At 45.0% G+C, this 22,228-nt stretch overlaps 1 protein-coding gene across 2 annotated transcripts in view; it reads left to right on the forward strand.

Annotated features, from left to right (window-relative positions):
• The window catches only part of TBXAS1 (thromboxane A synthase 1), a 159,833-nt gene that overhangs the window by 72,494 nt on the left and 65,111 nt on the right, over nt 1–22,228 (forward strand). For both annotated transcript variants that reach the window (XM_043463858.1, XM_043463859.1), the window contains one exon: nt 11,288–11,404. In XM_043463858.1, coding sequence (XP_043319793.1) covers nt 11,288–11,404 — 117 coding nt within the window. The remainder of the gene's footprint in view (nt 1–11,287; nt 11,405–22,228) is intronic.

Below are 22,228 nucleotides of genomic sequence, written 5' to 3' on the forward strand. Positions count from 1 at the left end.
ATATTCCATCTTTTTTTTTTTTTTTTTTCGCCCAGTACATATCCTAGTCTTTGTTTTTGATGAGAAAGCCCAAAGAATGGAAGAGATGACAGACAACGGCACAGGTCAGGGCTATCCGTATTTTCCGAAAATGAGGAGATAAGAATCCTAATAGAGATGATCAACAGCCTTCATGCTGACTTTTGGAAAATAGTCTAAAGTGAATGAATAAACAGTTGCTTGTGAGAATTCAGAAAATCTCTATGTGCCAATCTTTTTTTTTGTCAAATTAAACTCATCTTCCATTCTTATAGGAATAGTAAGCAATGTATTCACCCTTTTGTTGGTTATTTAACCAACCTTTGCACACTTGTGCTATATACCAGGCACTGTCTAGGTACGGATTAGAAAGAGATAGAAAATTCAGTATTGTCCTCAAGGAGTTCATAGGCTAATGACAGAGGCAGAGAGGAAGAAAACCAGTATAATACAGAATGGTGAGCATGGAAAACACTGCTCCACCCAAAATGGAAAAAGGGAAAGACTTCTTAGAGGTGAGGTGGCTGAGACTGTCTTATTAAAGAAATTAGTGCCCACCTGTGTTCTGTACTGGTTGAGCTGTCCAGAGTATTTCTTCGCATTAAATTTCACAGAAACTTATAAGACTGGTACAGTTACCATCTGTATTTTACTGACAAAGAAATAAGACTCAGGTTATAGGAGGAAGACTAATAGAATCCATGTGCCATCTCCCAACTCATGTCCAGGGCTTTTTCTACTGCCATTATTGTAACACCTGCCTAGGTGATATTTCTGGATTGTTAAGGTTTCACGGAGTAATTGGTTACTTGCCCCAAACACACTCACCTTCCAGTCCCAGAGTAGCATGTCCAATTGCTATTAACAAGAGAATCCCTCACCTTTACTACACCCATCCAAACCCTTGGTATTCTTCCAGGCTCTCCTCAAATTCTTTCTCCCCCATTAAACTTTCCCTACTTCAACTTTTATTTACTATTCCCACCTCTCTTAAGTGTAACAGCATTGATCATCTGCATCAGTGGTACCCAACCTTTTTGGTACTGGGGACTAGTTTTATGGAAGATAATTTTCTCAACAGGCTTGGTGTGGGGAATAGTTTCAGAATGATTCAAGCACATCATATTTATTGTGCACTTTATGTCTATTATTATTACATCAGCTCCACCTCAGATCATCAGGCATTAGATCCCAGAGGCTGGGCAGCCCTGGACTATGTCACTGGCATCATTTTCTCAGTCACTCCCATTGTGCCTTCGACTATTTACTGTAAATGAATGCATGACTTTCACCCTAACTTGATTAACTTTAAGCTTATCCTTCTATTTTATACCCCAGGGCCCAACCACATAATGACTCCTCAGTATTCAATATACCCTTGTTCAAACTGAATTGACTCTCCATCAACTTAATATTCTCCCCAGATGATTGAGGTAGTACTTGGAGATTCAGTATACACTCTTCCTCTTGTAAGTCATTCACAAACATGTAAGAAGATCCATCATGAATTAGACCTCTAGGAAACCCCAATGTTTTTCCATCTGGGAATGTATCTATTTATCTTCAGCTTAGTTTATGGTCTTTAAGCCAACCCCATATTCATGATAAAAACAATCCTTAGTGACTCAGTTTTTAGAAGACCATCTTTAGAGTGGGATTTTCTCATAGGTTTTGAAAGTCAAATTAAACTGGGCTCTGCGGTTCTCTCTTATCCATATGCTTATATATCTGCTCAAAGAACTCAAGGAGATTAGTGAGGCATGATTTCTTCTTCCTGACACCATGCCGCCTCCCCTCTAATAAGCCATGTTTACTTAAGTGTTCAGCGATTCAGCTTTATTACACATTCATTCAGTAAACACTAAATGCTTACTCCATGCAAGCCTCTACCAAATGGTCCCTTGTGATACAGAAAATACCTCCGCATGTTAGTTTGACGCATTAAGTGAAAAGGAACTTAAATAACGCATGGTTTCATTTGCCAACTATGAGAACCCATCTCTGCTCACAAATCCAGGCTTGACTTACGTGTACACATGACAGCCTGGTGGAGAGTGGTGCGGATGGGTTCACCTCTGAACTCGGATGTCGGCTGTAGGCATCCCATGAGGGACTAAATAGGGCACATTTGGCTGGAGGTGGGGTGACACCATGGGGAAGTCCCTGACATAAGTCAGTACTGATCATATATTTGAATTAAAAAACTGTTCAATGATACATTTTTTTTCCAGTTCAAGAACACGGGGCTGAACAAACTCTCTGGGTTGGACCCAGGGTGGCAGCTGCTATTTCGAGTTTTCCAATTCACATTTTCAAGGCACTCAGTGGAATGTGACTGCTCCGTCCTGCCTGTTTTCCAAATGGACCCCTTGGGTCTCTCTTACACCCTCAGCACTTCCTCAAGTTGCTTCCGGTTGGGTGCAACCACACTTTATCGTTAAACCCCAGTCAGTCTGCTTAGCATGTACAGAACCTCAGTTTTCCCAGCACTTCCGGTCTTGGTTATTTTTATGCAGATATTTTTACTTAGCTCCTCGTGGCTATCAGGTACTTGGTAAAGCCATGGGGCAGCTCTTTTTTTTTTTTTTAAATCTGCAGAAACTGGAGCTGGGTCCATGTGACTCAGCAGAAATGGTCTCACCAGTAGTAGACCACTTCACTCCTGGCCTGTCATAAAGGCTCAGGGTTGGGAAGCCGTGGGAAGGGTGATAAGAGGAAGGGGTGGGGGGTCTTTGATCCACATGAGGTTGGTCTAGCTGGATGCAGATCCAAACTGAGGGAGTTTAACCACTAAAGCTGCCACCTGGAGCTCTTGAGTTCTGGTCTGAAATGAGCCTGGCAAGCAGGTCAGGCAGCAGGCGTGCCCATTGCCAGGTTTTGTTATGTGTTTGTGGAGTGGACTGGAAGGTGGTGGTAGTCACACGTGTGTGGGGTGGGGGTGCCAACCCTCAGGTCCTCGCAGGCAACTCAGGGTCAACTGTCCAGGCACAGGTCCAGCCACACTGTTAACTCACATCTAAAACTACGTGATAGAGTTGGTGAGTGGTTTTATCCAGGACCATAAAACCTGCTTCCCAGATGGCACTAGTGGTAAAGAACCCACCTGCCAATGTAGGAGACAAAAGAGGTGCGGGTTCGATCCCTGGGTCGGGAAGATCCCCTGGAGGAGGGCATGGCAACCCACTCCAGTATACTTGCCTGGGAAACCCCATGGACAGAGGAGCCTATTGGACTACAGTCCATAGGATCACAAAGAGTCAGACACAACTGAGTGACTTAGTACATAACATGCACATAAAACCCCTGGGCCTGACTCCCCAGGGGCAGCCTCTTCAAGGTTACCTTCGCCATCTCACTGCATGGACACTGGAATCTTAGGACGAGTTCGTGTGAAGCCATGAAGCCCTTGGCACCGCAAAGAGTGCTAAAGTTCTGAGGCAAATGTGTCACTGCAGACCTTATAACCCACTGCATCTGTAGCCAGGCCCCATCCTAGGAGCAGGAGCGCGTGGCTGGTCGCAGAGCTCAAGAGCAAGGCAGACTCCACCCAGTGCTCCAGGTGGGTCAGGCCACCTGAGCTGGGCCCCCAGGAACCAGCCTGCTGCCACTCACTGAGGACAAAAGAGCCTTGGCCAGCTAGCCACAAACATGCCCCCTCCACCTGCAGCCAGCACCTCTCCACCAACGCTTTGGAATCTTCACTCATCTAGAGTTTCTGGGCCCCTTTCTTTTAAATAAAACATTGAGTCAGAGAAAACATTCCAGTTTTCAAGTGGGTGCAGGAAGATTTAAGTTGTGAGGATGGTTTTGGTCCATAACGGGGAAGCTCTCATCACCAAGTCAAATACTGACTACCTTTTTCAGCTTTGCATTTCTCAAGAAGGGTCAACTCACATGATGGATCCATAGCTCTGGGGGCCATTCTTGCTTAAAGCCTAAACAGACTGCAGAGAACCAGAAGCACAGGTGTGTGACCTAATTTGCCTGGCCCCTGTCTGTTTTGAGGCAGATCTCATTGGGTTTTTAATATATAATTGAATTTATTTATTTTTAATTGAAGGATAACTGCTTTACAACCAACCAATTGTATTGGTTTCTGCCAAACATCAACATGAATCAGCCATAGGTATACATATGTCCCCTCCCTCTTGAACCTCCCTCCCACCCACCTCCTCTCTTTGGGTTTTTTGGTTTGTTTTAATATTTATTTATTTGACTGTGTTGGGTCTTAGTTGCATCATGAGAGATTTTTCGTTTTGGGGCACAGGCTCAGTCCTTGTGGTACACGGGCTTAGTTGCCCCTTGGCATGTGGCATCTTCGTTCCTCACCAGGGATCAAACCTGAGTCCCCAGCATTGGAAGGTGGATTCTCAACCACTGGACCACCAGGAAGTCCCAGGTCTTGTTTTATGTGAAACACTGTACCGTGCACAGGAAACCCTGCAGCCTGAGCTGAGTGCGTCTCCTCCCGGGCTGCACTGCCCACGGGAAGCCCCCATGGAAGTGGCCACAATGGGATGCCTGCAACCTGAAGGTCTCTCCTCTCACCAGCTTTTCCCATTTCTAAAAAAGCCAGAGCCAGGGAATTGCACTTGATGATCTCAAACATCTTCCAGGGCACCGGGTGTTCTGTGAAGCCTCAGTAATGTAGTAACAGTGCTAAGGGGTATTGATTGAACCCTCAGCTGTTCTATCAGTGCCTTGCAGAGCTTTTCTAAACTTCAAAATCTTGTTGAAAATAATTTTATATTTTTGTCTTACTAGACCTTTGGTTCAGTGGGAAGCCATCTTTAAATTTTTAAAAGAGATATAAGTAAAATTTGGTTCTTAGATTCGTATCTTCCTTCTCTGACTTTTGTGGTGGCAGAGGTAAAAATAAATGTGTAGGGACCCCCCTGGTGGTCCAGTGGTTAAGAACCCACCTTCCAACGCAGGGGTCATGGGTTCAGTCCCTGGTCAGAGAACTGAGATCCCACATGCTGTGGGGCACCAAAGACCCAGAGCAACCAAAAATTTTAAAACTGTGTGAACCAGGAGATTAATAGCTAGAATTCTGGGAAGAGATCAGGAAATAAGCCATAGAAGTAATTCTGGTCTCTTAGTGGTTGTGTTCCTGAACTTTCTTGGGCAGGGCTGCCATAGGCCAGTTCTTGCCTTTGTTCAAATTAGAAGACTCCCCACCCCCTCACCTTTCATTGGCGGCTGCTGAGTTGGCAGATGGAGCCCAAGTTGGAGTTAGCCCCACCTGTCCCCTGAACCTTAAATAAAATGTGCTGGGTCCCCTTGAGCTCTGGGCATGCCACATCCCTTGCTTGGAGGCCATGCCCTTGGGCTGGTCACAGTCTGAAGCCGAGAGAGGGAAGATGGTGTGATATTCATGACCATCTTCTACTGGCAAAGAGTGAAGGGACAAAAATTGCCTTGTGGAGATGCAACACTTTAAATATTTCAAACACCGAAATAAAAGTCCTGCTCAGCTGGCTCAGTTGCTCAGTCTTTGTACAGCCAGATAGCGGTAGTCATAGGTTGAAAATAGTGTATGTTCTCAGGCCTAGGATTGTGGGTTCCCCAGGTGACAGAGTCCTAGGGTTTTCATTGACTGTAATAGACTGAGGGGCTGGGCGCAGTGTTTCACACACCTGGGGGTAGGAGAGAGAGGGCCAGTAACCCTCTGCTTCCTTATCTGTGCAAGGTTGTGTGAGGAAGACTGTAACCATGGACCTGGCCTTTCTGTGATCATGGCGTCCTTTCTGATAGCAATATTTCCGCAGCCTCCTTGACATACTTAACACCAAGCAAATCAGCAACACTCTCGGCCTGACCACTGAAGTAGGACAGCATCTCTTGAGTCTTTAAATCACCTCGCTCTGTTTACCTGCTGCCTACAGCTCTGTGTGGTCGTGGGAGAACTGCGGACTGCCCTGCAAGGATATCACAGAGCTGATACAGGCCTTGCATCAACCCTCTGGCATGTTCCAGGACACAAGAAAACTATTTTGGCTATGGCTTTATATCCCATTATGCCTTTTTCATGGTAACACGTGTGCCCATTTACAGCAAATGTGCATTGCATGCATCTTGCAGCACTCTGGGAAGACGCTGGCGGTTCTTACGTGGCTCCACTGGGCCAGTGGAGAAACACTGGTTTGGCCCGGGATAAACCACCCTATGCATGCTTCTTCGCTTCATGTGAGCACAGGATGCAGAGGAATCGGCTTGAAAACCTGCTCCTCAGGATTGTTTGATTCTTCAGTGTTTAAAGTTTATGCTTAGTTGGTCTGAGTTAGACTCTATTTTAAAGAGTCCTTAATTGAGGGGCTTCCGTGGTGGTCCAGTGGTTAAGAATCTGCCTTCCAATGCAGGGAACCCGGGTTTGATCTCTGGTCGGGGAACTAGGATTCCACATACCTAGGGGCAACTAAGCCCAGGCACCGCAACTACTGGGCCCATGTGCTCTGGAGCCCAAGCTCCACACAGAGAGAAAGTCCACACGCCCAGTGGAGACCCAGGGCAGCCACAAAAATGTTTTTAAAAAAGATCTGAATTGAAAAGACAAACACTTTCAACGCCTCTGAGGGAAATTTAGCAAGGGAGCCATGAGGCCATGGCTGAACCAGGCTGCTCGTCAGGACAGTTTCCTAACTATTGGAGAATTATCCCCAAACTAATGAAATAATGTGAAAAGCACTTTGATTCTTGTGAGATCCACAGTATTGGTTATGAACTACCCCATCTCCATCTCCAAATCAGCTGTGAGCTCCTTGAGGACAAAGGGTTCCATTCTTTGACTCAATAGTTTCAGAGCCACCACGGCACTGGCACGTACTAATAGTAGGTGCTCAATAAACGTGCACAGCTTGGTAGCATGATGACTGACATGACTTCAGCTGAGGGTGAGGATGTCTCTCAGGTTTGGGGTTAGAGTAGGGTTTTCAAATGTTTTTGACTGTGACCTCCAGTAGGAAATGTATTTCACGTCAGGACACAACACATAGCACTTTCTCTCTCACATACACACACTCACATACTCTCTCCAACATTCTCGAAGACACACCCATAAATATATGCCCATCTTGAACAAAAGTTTGACAACAAAACCCTTCCCTTCACTTCACAAAATGTCCCTCTAATATTTTCTACTCTGCTCCATTCCTTGTTTCTCTTTTCTTCTTTTCAATGCTGGTTGCCATCCACAAAATTCATTCGTGACCGGTTATGGCCTGCAGTCTGGAAGCCCCTGACCAGAGTCTGAGTGGAGCCTGGCTCCCTGGACCTCCCTTCCTCAGCCAGGTCTTCCCTTCCTGCCTCAGCACTCACAGTCCAGCCCCATCAGTTTTACCAGTCTCCTTCCTGCAGGGCAAGCCCCCCCATACCTTTCAAAGGCCTCGCTTAGTACATCTAATCAGTTATTATGTGTAGATGGGGCTGGGGGAGGGGGATAGATGGGGAGTTATTGTGACAGGGGTGTGGAGTTTCAGTTATGCAGGATGAAGTTCTGGGGATGGACGGGGTGATGGCTGCACAGCAATGTGAATGTCCTTAATACCACCGAACTGTCCACTTAAAAATGGTTAAGATGGTAAATGTTACATTATGTGTATTTTGCCACAACTAAAAAATACCTGTATTGTGTGTGTGTGTGTGTGTGTGTGTGTAAACAAACAAACTGGCTTCCCTGGTGGTTCAGACAGTAAAGAATCTGCCTCCAGTGAGGGAGAGCCAGGTTCTATCCCTGGGTGGGGGAGATCCCCTGGAGAAGGGAATGGCTACCCACTCCAGTATTCTTGTCTGGAGAATCCCATGGACAGAGGAGCCTGGTGGGCTATAGTCCATGGGGTTGCAGAGTCAGACGCAACTGAGCAACTTTCACTTTGAAACAAACTAATTTTAAAATAGCTGTAGTGGTTTAGAGAAGGAACTTATGGTTCTCAGGGGGAAAGGATGGGAGGAAGGGATAGTTAGGGAGTTTGGGAAGGTCGTGTACACACTGCTGTATTTTAGATGGATAACCAACAAGGACCTACTAGATAGCACCTGGAACTCTGCTTAATGTCATGTGGCAGCCTGGATGGGAGGGGAGTTCGGGAGAGAATGGATACATGTATATGTTTAAACTATACTTGGTATGGTCATCAGGAGGTTAAGTCTTTGAGGTTGAGAAAGTTCTTAAAAGTCATTTAGACACCCCCCTCCACCCGGGTGTGACCCCATGGACTGTAGCCTGTCAGGCTCCTCCATCCATGGGATTTTCCAGGCAAGAATACTAGAGTGGGTTGCCATTTCCTCCTCCAGGGGATCTTCCCAACCCAGGGATCAAACCCAAGTCTCCTGCATTGCAGGCAGACTCTCTACTGCCTGAGCCAGCAGGGAAGCCCATATTTTAAGTGGATAACCAACAAGGACCTACTGTATAGTACCAGGAACTCTGCTCAAGGTCATGTGGCAGCCTGGGTGGGAGGGGAGTTTGGGGGAGAATGGATACATGTATACCTTTAAACTATATATATATTTGGTGTGGTCATCTGGAGGTTAAGTCCTCAGGGTTGAGAGAGTTCTTAAAAGTCATTTATACTCCCTGCTCCACCCAGGCCACTCAAACCTCCCATGCAGAATTTCCAAGAAGTAGGATACAGTCTCCAGTGACAGGGGCTCACCACTCAAGGCAGGTTATTTTTATCTTGGAACCTTCTGACTGTATTGGGAAGTTCTTTAGGTGAGCTGGAATTTTCCCTACAGCTCCCACTATTGACCCCTGTTCTACCACCCAGGGTCAAAATACAAGCCAAGTTTCCTCCTCCATGTAACTTGCATTCAAGAAATAGCTTTTGAGCACAGATTAAGGACCATGATCTGATCTCCAAGCCTTTTCTTTCTGGCTATTCATTCCCAGATCTGTTAGCTTGTCCCCTCACCATCCAACCACTCTTCTGGAATGACCAATTGGCTGCTTTCCCTCTTCCAGTATCATATCTAGAAATGAAACCGTTACTCTAATCAGTGCCCCTGAAATCCTCCATCAAGGAAGGAAGAATTCTAATAGAAACTGTAGGCCCAGGGGACAGTATTGTCTTGGCAGGCCGATAAGGGAGACCAATGCTGACATATTACACAGGGACTGGATTTCTCCTCTAAGTGCAAGACAAAAATTTTCATGGAGACTGTCCTTAGGTCTGAAGGACAGACATGAAATCCAATCAACCTTGGCTCATCTCCAATTTATTCTGTTTCATCAGAACCCTATAAACCACCACCCATCTTTCCTTGGAGTGAAATGCTTTATCACAATGTAGCGTAGCACAGGGCTGGCATTTGCCAACATACAAATAAACATAATGTACGATTTTCTCCTTTGACTCTGGAACCTAAACAAATGGGTTATGTTCTAAAAATTCCATAAAACCACAATTCTGTATAGTGACCACAGTACTCCTAAAGAATTTTATTCTAAATATAGAGAGGTATTCCTCTGCAGAAAAATATCCCAGCAACTTGGTTCTATTTAATAACGTATAATTAAGTCCCTCCAGATACTTTGCAGTTATGTTTTATAGCTTATTTTGAGTGTTCATATTTTATCAGAAAATTATAATTTTCTTCTAAACAGGAGTTCTTACAAGGCTTTTGAGTTATGGTGGCTGGCTTCATGTTTCAACTATAATTAAAATAGTGAAAAGAAATAGCAAAACCATACATCACATGTGTGGTTCTGAAGAAAGCTTGGTCCTCCAGTCCCCCATTTCCCCTCACCCAGCAGTCCTAGGACTAGGGGTGCTCTGAACAGCTGTGGAGGTCCCCCAGTTTTGACCACTTGGTCAGAGTGGCTGGTTTTAAGAAGGAAGAAAATGACCTGGGAAGAAGGGATGATGAGAAGAGATTCCCCTGGTGGTCCAGTGGTTAAGAATCCACTGTGCAATGCAAGGGATGTGGGTTCGATCCCTGATCGGGGAACTAAGATCCCACATGCTATAGTGCAACTAAGGCAGCACGCCACAACTAGAGAACTCGTGCGCTGCAACTAAGACTGGATACAGCCAAATAAATTAAATATTAAAAAAAAAAAAAAAGGGACGAGAAGACCTCATTCTTCACATGCTTCCAGACTCAGCAAGACTATCTCCTCCTCAGAGAAGCCTTCCTGGCCATTTAATCCCCTATCATTTTCCCACCTTGCTGCCCACCCTCCACGCCCTTCATAACAGGCTTCCCTGGTAGCTCAGCTGGTAAAGAATCTGCCTGAAATGCAGGAGACCCTGGTTCAATTCCTGGGTCAGGAAGCTCGCTGGAGAAGGGATAGGCTACCCACTCCAGTATTCTTGGGCTTCCCTCGTGAACAGATGATAAAGAATCCGCCTGCAATACAGGATACCTGAGTTCAATCCCTGGATTGGGAAGATCCCCTGGAGGAGGGCATGGCAACCCACTCCAGTATTCTTGCCTGGAGAAACCCCATGGACAGCAGGGCCTGGCGGGCTACAGTCCATGGGGTCACGAAGAGTTGGACATGACTGAGCAAATAAGCACAGCACTCCCTTTGTAACACACACTTTCCCCTGAACTATAATGATAGCTATTTGTCAGTTTAGGAGCCATCTGCTTCCCCACTAGATTACCAACTCTGTGAGAGTCAATGCAATGTCTTCTTCATGTAGCACTGTATAGGCAACTTCTCAAATAGACGTTCAACAAACATTTGCTGAATGAGGAAAATGAATGAATGAATGAGTGAAAGCACACACAAACATGGTGACAGGCGTTCTCTTGGAAGCAGCTCTGTTGATGCATGCTTCTTAAGGACTCTCTTTCTTCCCCTCCCCTCTCCTCCCCCATCCCACCCATATTCCAAGGACCCAGACATCTGGCCCAGCCTAACCAATCCAGCCACACAAAACCCCTTGCCACATAGTTCAGACATGACATTCAATCCCAGAAAACACCAGCCCACCTCCAAGAAGCCTGCTGCTGGGTCTTCAGGGGACATTCACTCAGCAAGGGGCTACAGAACACACAGAAGCCTCTGAGTTGCCTATGATGACCACAGAGTAACGAGGTAAAACTGGGCCAGAGGAGCTCCCCGTCTGCTCCCAGGGGAACTCAGCCATGGATCTTGAGATCACTGTCCATGAGACTTTATATTCCTCATACCCTTGTGAGAGAAATCTAATTGTTGGTCACAGTAACTTTAACCAGAGTGTTTATCGTGGACTCTGTGGCCACCAAGCTGGCTTGGGTGTCCTGGCGTCCTAATTCTCTGCTTGTCTCTTTCCAAAAGGCAACGGGTTTGGAGCCCAAACCAGTGGCCGACAGTGTCCTGTTCTTACGTGATAAAAGATGGGAAGAGGTCAGAAGTGTCCTGACTACTGCTTTCAGTCCTGAAAAACTGAGTGAGGTAAGACACAAGAAATGCAGAGTGTCTTCTGTAAGGAGCAGGTTTCCTCTCTCCAGATTGTGAGGGGAGGGGGTTCACTTTGCGTCACTTGTCCAATGTCCTGCCCACTGTGCCCTTCAATCCTGCTATCCAGAAAGCACATGAAACTGTCCTGGAGAGTCGTCCCTCTCTCCAGCCTGTCACAGCCCCAGTTGCCATGAACCTGTAGTGAGTCAGCATGCACACGGGACTTTCCTGCTGAATCCCAAGCTCTGGCCGGGGCACTCTGAGGGCACCCAGGAGAAAACTGGAGGGCCTCTCCCCAGACTTTCCTGTATAACAGATCACCTGGAGATCTTGTTAAAATGCAGATTCTGATTCAGTAGGTCTGGGGTGGGCCCTGAGATTCTGCATCTCTAAGAAGCTCCCCAGTGATGCGGACGCTTCTGAACAGTTTACATGTTGTTGTTATTCAGTATCTCAGTTGTGTCTGACTCTTTCAACCCCATGGACTGCAGCTAACCAGGCTTCCCTGTCCTTCACCATTTCTCAGAGTTAGCTCAAACTCATGTCCTTTGAGTTGATGATGCCATCAACCATCTCATCCTCTGTTGTACCCTTCTCCTCCTGTCTTCAGTCCTTACATAGTAAGGAACTAAAGAACATCCTGAAACAAACGGGAGCTTTGAGTCAAGTCCGAAATAGGGAAGAAATGGCCACGGATTATTAGGGAGGGGTATGAGAATGGCCTTGGCAGACCTCCAGGCAGGCAGGCACACCCAGGCTAATCTTCATGGCCAAGTCAGAGGGAAGAGTCTCACTTACAAGATGCCATTAAACCCGGGGCTCCCTCCTTCCCCCAGCCAGGGATCCACCCTTCCCTACCAGTTGTACAAATAAAACCTACTGTTTGTCCTGCTTCCTGGCCGAGTTCTCTCACTTGATCCTCACTAAAGACACCTCAACTGCTGGTCTGACTTCGATGTCTGTTCTGAATTCTGCAACAGCTCAGGACTGAGTCCTTGAGTACTTCCTAAGAGAAATGGCTATGGGGCTGCTACGGTCTTTCCAGTAGTCACGTATAGATGTGAGAGTTGGACCATAAAAAAGGCTGATCAGTGAAGAATTGATGCTTTCAAACTGTGGTGTTGGGGTAGACTCTTGAGTGTCCCTTGGCCGGCAAGGAGATCAAACCAGTCAGTCCTAAAGGAATCAACTCTGAATATTCATTGGAAGGGCTGATGCTGAAACTGAAGCTCCAATACTTTGGCTACCTGATGTGGAGAGCTGACTCATTGGAAAAGACCCTGATGCTGGGAAAGATTGAAGGTGGGAAAAGAAGGGGATGAGAGAGGATGAGGTTGGATGGCATCACCAACTCAGTGGACATGCGTTTGAGCAAGCTCCAGGAGATGGTGAAGGACAGGGAAGGTGTGAGGCAGTCCACAGGGTTGCAAAAGTCAGACACGACTGAACGACTGAATGCCAACAGAAGCTCACATCCCCTGGAGAAAGATATGGCAACCTATTCCAGTATCTTGCCTGGAGAAGTCCCTGGGCAGAGGAAACTGGCGGGCTATAGTCCATAGGGTCGCAAAGAGTCGGACATGTGAGAGCAACTAACACTTTCACTTTCGCTTCAAAGCTCACACATTTCTTACCACGTGCCAGACAACACTCTAAGGGTTCCCGCTTGTTTCAGACAGAAACCTCCTTTTTCTCTAGTAAAGCTGTTTAAGAAATGAACTCTGCCTTCAGGGTGTGGGCTTGCTAATGCTTCACTGTGAGGCGGCAACAGCAGCCTATCCCAGCAGGAGGGCGTGGACCGCATGGCGCAAGAGCAGGCCTGCGCATGCTCAGTTCCGCGCCAGGGCCTGATACGGGAGGGCGTGTGGAGCCGGAGTGGGTACGCAGTCCCGTCACCTGGGGACCTCTGCAAACTGTTGCTGTCTGGGCCCCACATGGAGACGAAATTGGTTTGGTTTGGAATGCAGCCTGGTTTTGAGGGGACTTTACAGCTCCCCAGGCAATTCTGATGTAAAGCTGGAGTTGGGAACCACCGCAGGTAGAGAAATTCCCCACAAGGAAATATGAGAAGGGGATTGTCCTTCTACAGCTGGAGCCCAGAGCCCTGCTCCACAGTCAGTGTTATAGACTGAGGTTTCATGTGAGAATTAGTTTGAAAGAGGGGCCTGCTTCTTTTAAAAGCTGTAAAGCATTATCTGGATCACCTTTATCACACCTGGTCACTAAAACGTTGAGTTAACCAAAAGGAGGGGAGGGAGGAGCAGAGACAGGTAAACCGTGGGCCCACATCAGGAGCTCAAACAGGCTGCAGCATACTTCCTTATTCGAGAGTAAACAATGACTTGATAGTGCTGTAGATGCAGAAAGAATCTCATCATTCGTTAAAAAAAAGAAATTGATGAAGGGTATCTGATTTTTCTCTTTTTTTAAGTAAGAAAGAAAGATTTTGTTTGTTTTTGACAGTTTTGTGCCCTGTTTTTTGAAGAAACAAAAGAAAAAAGAGGGACTTCTTTGGTGGTCCAGTGGTTAAGGCTTCAACTTCCAGTGCAGAGGGTGTGGGTTCAATCCCTGGTTGGGGAGCTAAGATCTCATATGTCTTGGGGCCAAAAAACCAAAATATAAAACAGAAGCAATATTGTAACAAATTCAATAAAGACTTTTAAAAATGGTCCATATAAAAGAAAAGATAAGACCCTTATCTTTTCTTGTAATTTCTTTAACATTTTAATGTAATTTCTTTAACATTTTACAGGGTGCACTCTAGAAACTGATACAGTGTCATTGCCCAAACAAATTTCTCCTTTTGGTTCAGAAATCAAATTCTTAGTGCCTGAATTAGCTGCAGAAAACAGAGTTCCTCTAAGAGGTTCATAGCACTAAGATGTCTAGGAGAAAGGGGCTGGTAAGAAACAAGAGGGAGGGTGAGGAGAGTGGAGGAAAGAGAAAGGGGAAGAAATTTCATAGATTCCCTAGGTTTTGCTTCAGATCCACCTAATTGTTTAACATATTCTGCAAGTAAACTTAAAGCTCCATTGGAAATCATCTTTCTACTCAATACAGTTCAGTTTAGGTTCTTGGGTTTCAATCAAAGGGATGCTGTTCCTGGGTAGAGGGAGTCACCTTTGTCCCCACCTGTGGAGAGCTTAGACCTGGTGACTTTAAGGTTTCTGGGTCACATCTAAGGCAGAAGTTGGCAGCACATCTTCAGCTCAGGAGAGAAAGGTAGGAAAGATGTGCCATGGGGATGTAAATATATAGTGTAAGGAATATGATCAATAATACTGTAATAACTTCATATGAGGATTGATGGTAACTAGACATAGGGTAGTCATCATTTCATAATGAATGCAAATGTCATATCAGCTTGTAGTATGCCTGAAAGTAACATAATATTGTATGTCAACTATATTTCAATTTTTAAAAAGAAAAGAAATTTTTTAAAAAAGAAAGAAAACCCAGACATGGGTGAGGTCACCCCAGGAGTATACAGAGAATGAGAAGAGAGTCACAGGGAGAACCATACATAAGTGAGGGGCAGAGGAGAGATCTATTAATACAAAGATGACTTGGGAAGAACAGCTTGACATTGAAGTCTAGAATGTGGATGGGAAAATGTTTTTCGAGGAGGAAGAAGTAGCCAAAGGTGTTAAATGCTGCTCAAACAGAAAGAAACACAAGGACTAATAAGCACGTGACAAGATAATAGTTTTTGAATGTTAAACCAATGTCTGCGTGCTTCATGCTCCATAAACCGTGTCCCGGATTTTCTCTCCCCCAGTGAATCCTTGCTTCAGAAGTAGGTGGCAGGTGCCATCTTGGAACTGGGAGTTTTGTAGGGAGTGAAGTTTTCCTAATTCCCAAAGCAGCTCTCTCTGCATATGAACAGCAGAGTCTGGAGCTCTGAGCAGGGAGTGTTACTGTATACCAAGGTGTAGACAGATGGAGGCTCTTCTATCCTATGGAAGATAGGTGAAGGAGAGAAAAAGGGAGAGCTGGCTGCCAGATACCAGTGTCCTGACTGCCTCCTTTCCCAGTTTCCATGACCCTCAAGGTTTCTGGATGCTCCCCTGGACTTTAACCTCTCATTGGCTTTTGCTTTCTAAACACTGGTTCTCAAGCCCTGTGTGACGAGGGGCTGTATAAAAATTACCTAATATCCTTGTTTAAAACAGTTAATTCCAAGGACTTCTCTTCGGGAGACTCCATGCTCCCAGGGCAGCAGGCCCAGGTTCAATCCCTGATCAGGGAACTAGACTTTATATTCTGCAACTTAAAGAGGTCCTACACTGGCAATGAAGACTCAGTGCAGTCAAATAAATAAAGAAATAAAAATGTATGGCTTCCCAGGTGGTGCTAGTGGTAAAGAGCCCGCCTGCCAATGCAGGAGATGCAAGAGATTCGTATTTGATCCCTGGGTCAGGAATATCCCCTGGAATAGGAGATAGCAACCCACTCCAGTATTCTTGCCTGGAGAACCCCACAGACAGAGGAGCCTGGTGGGCTACAGTCCATAGGGTTGCAAAGAGTGGGACATGATTGAGCGACTTAGCACAGCACACCACACCGCAGAACCTGCAGAATGAGGATTTCTAGGGTGACTGAGAATTCTGTATGCTTCACAAGTTCCCTGGCAGGATTCTGGTTAGAGCCAAAGTGGAATGCACTGGTGGTTCCAATCTTCCTCTTGGTCCCTTGTCTGACCTTCTCAACCTGTATCCTTCCCAGGCTTGCAAGGGCTGGGCCCCAGAACCCCCCACTCCCTTCCCAGTTTTATTTTTCTCTGTAGTACTATCACCAGCTAACATTCCATATATTTTACTTATTTTTCTCCTTTATTGTTCATTGTATAGCATGAAGCACAAGATGGACACACAATAATGATTTGCAGGATGGAAGGACGGATGGATGGATGGACGGATGGGGAATCATAGAACCAGGAAGCTTTCTACCTAAGGATATTTTACAACTAAGATAAAAAGGAAATGAAAGGGAAAGAGTTTCATCAAAGAACAATTGTGTAAGAGGATGCAGCCAATTGTTGGCTCTTTCTTTAGAGGGTCTCAGGCCTACACATGCAGAAATAGAGAAAGCAGATCACAGAGACACAGAGATGGGAAGGAGGCTCACCGAGGGCCTGGGGTGGAGGAGATGGAAGAGAGAAGCTCAGGAACCCACAAGGAGCCCTAAGTCCACTCAGATGACTCAGTTTTCCCAGAAATAGCTTTGAAATATCAATATAATCTCCAGTCCTTTCTGAATTTGTAAGTTGCTTTTGAACTTTTATTATCAAACCTCAGAGTTTATTATTATCATTATTTTGCTGCACCGTGCAACAAACAGGATTCTTAGTTCCTTGACCAGGTATCGAACCCATGCCCCCTGCATCGGGAGTGTGGAGTCTTAACCACTGGACTGCCAGGGAAGTCCCACTTCAGTGTTTATTCTTGAAATAAAGATTTGTTTTCCCCTGAATTCTGAGGCTTTTCCCTTCAGCCCCTGGCAGCCTAAGTCTTTGACTTCCTGGGTCTGTGTCATTAATATTCAAAAAGCTTTGGATGGCACCATCTTTATTTGTGTGGATATTAGGCTGCCTTGGCCAACAAGGCTTGAAAGTTCCTCTAAAATCAGCATTCTTTCATGAATCTTTAGTTTTATTTAAAATAAAATTGGTTTTTGGTTTATGTCTTACCAGGGATAATATAGAGAGATAAAGAAGGAGTGAAAATTTGATTGACGGTTCCCTGGTTTCAGAAGAGACCATTGCAATCATGGTCCAGTGACAGACAAGTTATTGGGGTTTATATTAAAAGATGGCTGAGAGTTACAGGGAAAACAACTTTTTTTTTTTATTAGAGAAAATCTTGTCTGATTAGCCTGCCAGATTTTCACCCTAAAAGATTATTTTTTTAAAGGGTGCAATGAGTAGATTTATGTGAATTTTTACAGACTCTTTGCTAGATTCTTTCCAAAGACTATTAATAAGTAACCCTGGGATTGTGTAAAAATTTATTATGGGTCAGGAAGTAAATAGATTTAATTTCAAGGAACAAAACTGGGAATAAATTAATCCTTCTCTGAGGGAAATATATAAATAATAGGATTCACTGGGGACCCAGGTTAGTGCTAATTTTATTTTCAAATTTTATAACTCATCTGAGAGAGGGAGAACACCATGAAATTTATGCATTTGGATATTTCTCCAAATTCTTCTGATGTGAAAAATATTAAATCAATTGGGATAAGTTTCTAAAACTCTTCTAAGATTGTGTAAGTCAGCATGAAAGCGACAGATAACCTTCAGGGTAAGCAAGAATAAAATAGTACATTTAGGACACAAGCATTTAAATGGTACTTATATGATGATGAACTTCAAGCTATGAATTACTACCAAGGAAAAGGATTTGAAATCCTTGAGGACTGGGAAGGCCCCATGGTCATCTAATTCAGCAAAATATTGCAAACCAGATTTCTCTATGCATAGCGATTCACTATGCATATTAAAGACTTAGGGGAAAAACTGCAGTAAAGAAATATGTTTACTTTTGTTTATTCTGGGTTCAAATAAGTTTCTAATAAGTGAAAACAGAAGGAGTTAACATCAGAGTTGACTATGGAAAGAAATAAGGCGTTGAGCACTGTGCCTTTGGAAGTAGATTCTACCAGGAACTCCATGACCAAGCATCCCTAGCAGAAACCAAGCTCCAAATTAGATGGACCATGGATCTAACCCAGTATGGCAGCTCAAATTTCGTCTGTCCTTAAAGCCTAATAGAAGAGATGGGTATTTGTTCATCACCCAGATAAGTAAGCCCATGGTGACCCACGGAGCAGATAGAAACAGCCCTGGCAGCTCCATACATGAGAGCCTGAAGCTGGGTGTGTCACTCAAGAGTAAGAGCCAATCATATGTCTGCACGTGGAGGACTCGGTTAAAGAGAAGTCAGACCTACAGGGAAGTAGCTGCGAATCTAGCTCCATGCCTAATTGTTCACTTTCATCCAGATGTTCCCTGTCAGGAAGGCACCGTCAATAATGTATGAATCTTGAAGGCGGAGACAGATGCGGTTATTATTCCCTCTAGGCCTTTCCTGCCTTGGAGAAGACATATGACTCGGGAATGACTACAATTTAAAAAAATTTAAGTTGATACCGCCAGCTTATGAGTAAATGCGTAGCTCCGACCATTTCAGAGCAAACGTCTTTGCAGAATTCCCGTCATCGTCGCAGTTTAGTTTGGCCTGTAAATTTGCACGGTAAACGCTTCAGACAATAACACACGAGGGCTTCTCGAAGGGAACACAGCCTTCCTGCGGTGTTGGAGCAGGCAGCTTTCTCTGGGCTGCATCAGCCTCCAGAAGCCTATTTTTAATATTTGCTTTTATTTCTTAATCCTTCCAGACAATAAACATGAAAGTCATTATAACCAAGTGTGGCTGGGGTAATAAATACTTCACAGTCCAAAAATACATGGTCCCTGCCTGACCAATTGCCCATTTTCCAGAAGGTCTAGGTATTTATCTAGCAGCAAGAGACCATTATCTTGCCACACAGTTTATTCCACTGACACCTAATCTCCTAATTAAAATCGGTATAATGATGGACTGTTTAAATTCTGGTTAAACATGTTCCTTTTCCATTTGCATTCAAAAGAAAACACACTCCTCATCACAGGCACCCCATCCTAGGTTCTAATTTGGTTTTCCCTTGCCGGCATCGTCATGGCACTCCGACTTGCCGCTGGTTAAATCTAAAAGAGCATCTAAATGTGCCTCCCAGCTTGGCTGTTGCTTGGCAACACCAGCAGCCACCTCCTCATCAGGGTGAGTTCTAATTGGTCACAACTCTTGACAGGAGCCACTGACTTGTTAGAAATGACACTTGATTATTCACCTGGATGGCTAGAGCTAATACTTATCAGCAGGAAATTTTGCGTAAGATAAGTCATGGATGTTTTTTAATTATCTGGGTGGCAGAAGGAGGCCATAAGTTTCGTTAACTGCTGTTAATTTTACATTTGTTAGTCACCAGTTTACAGTGCTCTTAACATATTACTTTTTCCATTATCCAACAATATGTTTAAGTACCATCCCCCGTCCCTCTTAGCTGACCCTTATTTATTCAGGAAATCCCCCTTCTGATATCCGTTCCCAAAAGGCATTACAAAGGGGTCTAAGAATGCCACACAGAAGGAAACATTGAATTCATACAATTCAACCAATATTTATCAGCTCCTGCCCCTAAGGGGTTTATCATATAGGAGGTGCAGAAATTCCTACATTATTACAGATTGTGACAGAGCTCACGTCTTCTCTTGAGCACCAGAAACCTCTTTAGGAGGGCTGGGGGTGAGCAGCATTGCAACTGGGCCTTGATTCTCTTAACTGAGTTTTGACGGAAGGAGAAGGTGCGTGGCAGGTGGAATGAGAGGCAGGAACAAAGACATCTAGATAGAAAGTACAGGGTGTCTTCAGGGACTGGGGGAGTACAAATGGGCTGGAACACAAAGTCCGTGTAAGGGATTAGTGAGGGGAGACTGGAAGGAGGGGTGAGGCATGACTGCGGCTGTTCTGTGCCAGGGCAAGGCTTGGTGTGAACTTCACTGGAGAGTGAGGAGCTATTAAATCATTGAAAGCAGGGGAGTGAGGAAAAAGGGTTTCCTCTTCAGCTGTTTAACCTCCAAGATGCCACCCTGGACCCTGGGGTGGAGGAGGAGAACTGCAAGGCCACAGTCTAGAGTCTCCACTCTGCCGTGGCCCCCAGGCAAGAGACTCCCAGAGGCATGTTTGATCTGAGGGGTGTCCTCTGCTCAGGCTCTTCTCTGCATCCCTCTTCGTGGGTCGACACATGTGTCCCCTAGCCTACACACCATCTATGTGGAGGACATCTCAGTTGACATAGGAGGGACCCTCTCCTTCCCTCCCTCTGCTGAGGAATTGTGTCTTCCTTAGCACTCAGACCTACTCCTTTCACCAGATTTCCAGGAACTCGGCAGCCTTCATGGCGTGTGTTTGTTTGCTTTTCAAGTTCATGGCATCAGAGCTGCACTGAGCAAAATTATAACCTAGAAGTTAATTAACAGAGGAGCAAAAGGAATGTGGATGCTGACTTTGGAGGGAAAGGCAACAAGCCAGGAGTCAGTGGACCTAGAATTCTGACTCTCACTTTTATTGAATTATTGAGCATAAATATAACCAGGTTCTTCCTTTTAGATCTTTATGTATTTCTGAAGTCAGTGCATCAAAGAGACGCCAAAAGGCCTTCTTAGGGATGTCACTGTTGGAGACTTTGTTGGGCCCCACTAGGAAGCTGCCTGCTCTTTCCAAGGTCCCCAAGCAATTGTCTCAGCTGCTGTTTAGTGACCTTGGAATCCGAGAATGTCCATGGAAAGGGACTTTGCAGCTTATTGCAATTAGCTCCTCACTTGGGAGTGAGGACTCAACTGCAGAGAGAGTCAAAGGACTTGTCCACAGTAAGAGACAGAACCAGCATGGGTCTCAGGTCTTTCATGCAGGGCTAGCTCCCAGCAAACTGCACTATATCCTTGCTACAACAGGAAGAACACCTCAATCTATTAATGTTTCTTACATCGCTTCTATGTTAAAGCCCTTAAGGAACATTGGCATCATGTTCTAGAGAATCCGCTGAGGTGTGTTGCCCTGCACTCCTTTCTAACAGAGCAAATACTAAAACCTTCAATCATACATGACAACATACACTAGTTGCCAGAAGAGGGTGACAATGTAAGTGTGTTAGTTATCTCTTGCTGTGTGACAAATTACCCCCAAACTTAGTTTAAAACAACAAACTTTTAGTAGTTCATTGATTCTGTGAGTCAGGAATCTGCATGGCTTAGCTGGGTACCTCTGCATCAAGGTCAAGTAGTAAAATTTTTGACCCTGGGCTATGATCTCATCTGAAGTCTTGACCAGGGGAAATCTGTTTCCAAGCTTATTCACATGGTTATTGGCAGTGTTCAGTTCTTAACAGGCTTTGGAAAATAAGAAAGTTGTCCTATGCCCTTCAATCAATGGGAATCTCCACAGAATCTTAGCAATACGTTGCTCAGATGACACGTATTTTCAGAAGACCCAGCTGGTGACTGAATATAGGATAGACTGGAAAGTGAAAAGACATGAGGCATTTTCAAAAATTGCTTTCTTAGTATACCTATCTGCCAGGCACCATACAAGGCATTGCACGCCTAGTTGCTCAGTCGTGTCCGACTCTCTGAGACCCCGTGGACTGTAGCCCGCCAGGCTCCTCTGTCCTTGGGATTCTCCAGGCAAGAATTCTGGAGTGGGTTGCCATGCCCTCCTCCAATACAAGGCATTAGGACTATTAATATAAAAATGCTTAAGATACAGTCTTTGTTTTCAAGAAGCAGATGTCAGCTCTGTTCCAAGTGATGAGTAGCAAAGCCTGAATTAGAGTGATCACTGGGGAGATAAAAAATGAAGGAACAGATGCCAGAACGGAAGTGATGTTAACATGGTAAGGAAAGAACAGGTGACTCCAACAGGACTTGTCTGGGAGGAATAAGAGATGCCAGGCATCCAAACAGTCTGGGAGCATGGGACTGTTCCAGAGGAAGACACTTTGGGTACTCACTGCATTCTAAACCTTTTACACATTTGTTCTTAATCTTTGACACAAGTTTTCAACATAAATATCATTATTCCCATTTTGCAGATGACTAAATAGACTGACTAAGGTTAAATGATTTGCCCAAGGTCATACAACTAGAAAGGGCCAAGGAGAGGAAACCTATTCACTGGTTTTGAGTGTTTTCTCTCCCCAGGTCAAGTGTATTTAACAACT

This window comes from Cervus canadensis, chromosome 3, assembly GCF_019320065.1.
Source record: "Cervus canadensis isolate Bull #8, Minnesota chromosome 3, ASM1932006v1, whole genome shotgun sequence".
NCBI classification, from domain to species: Eukaryota; Metazoa; Chordata; class Mammalia; order Artiodactyla; family Cervidae; genus Cervus; species Cervus canadensis.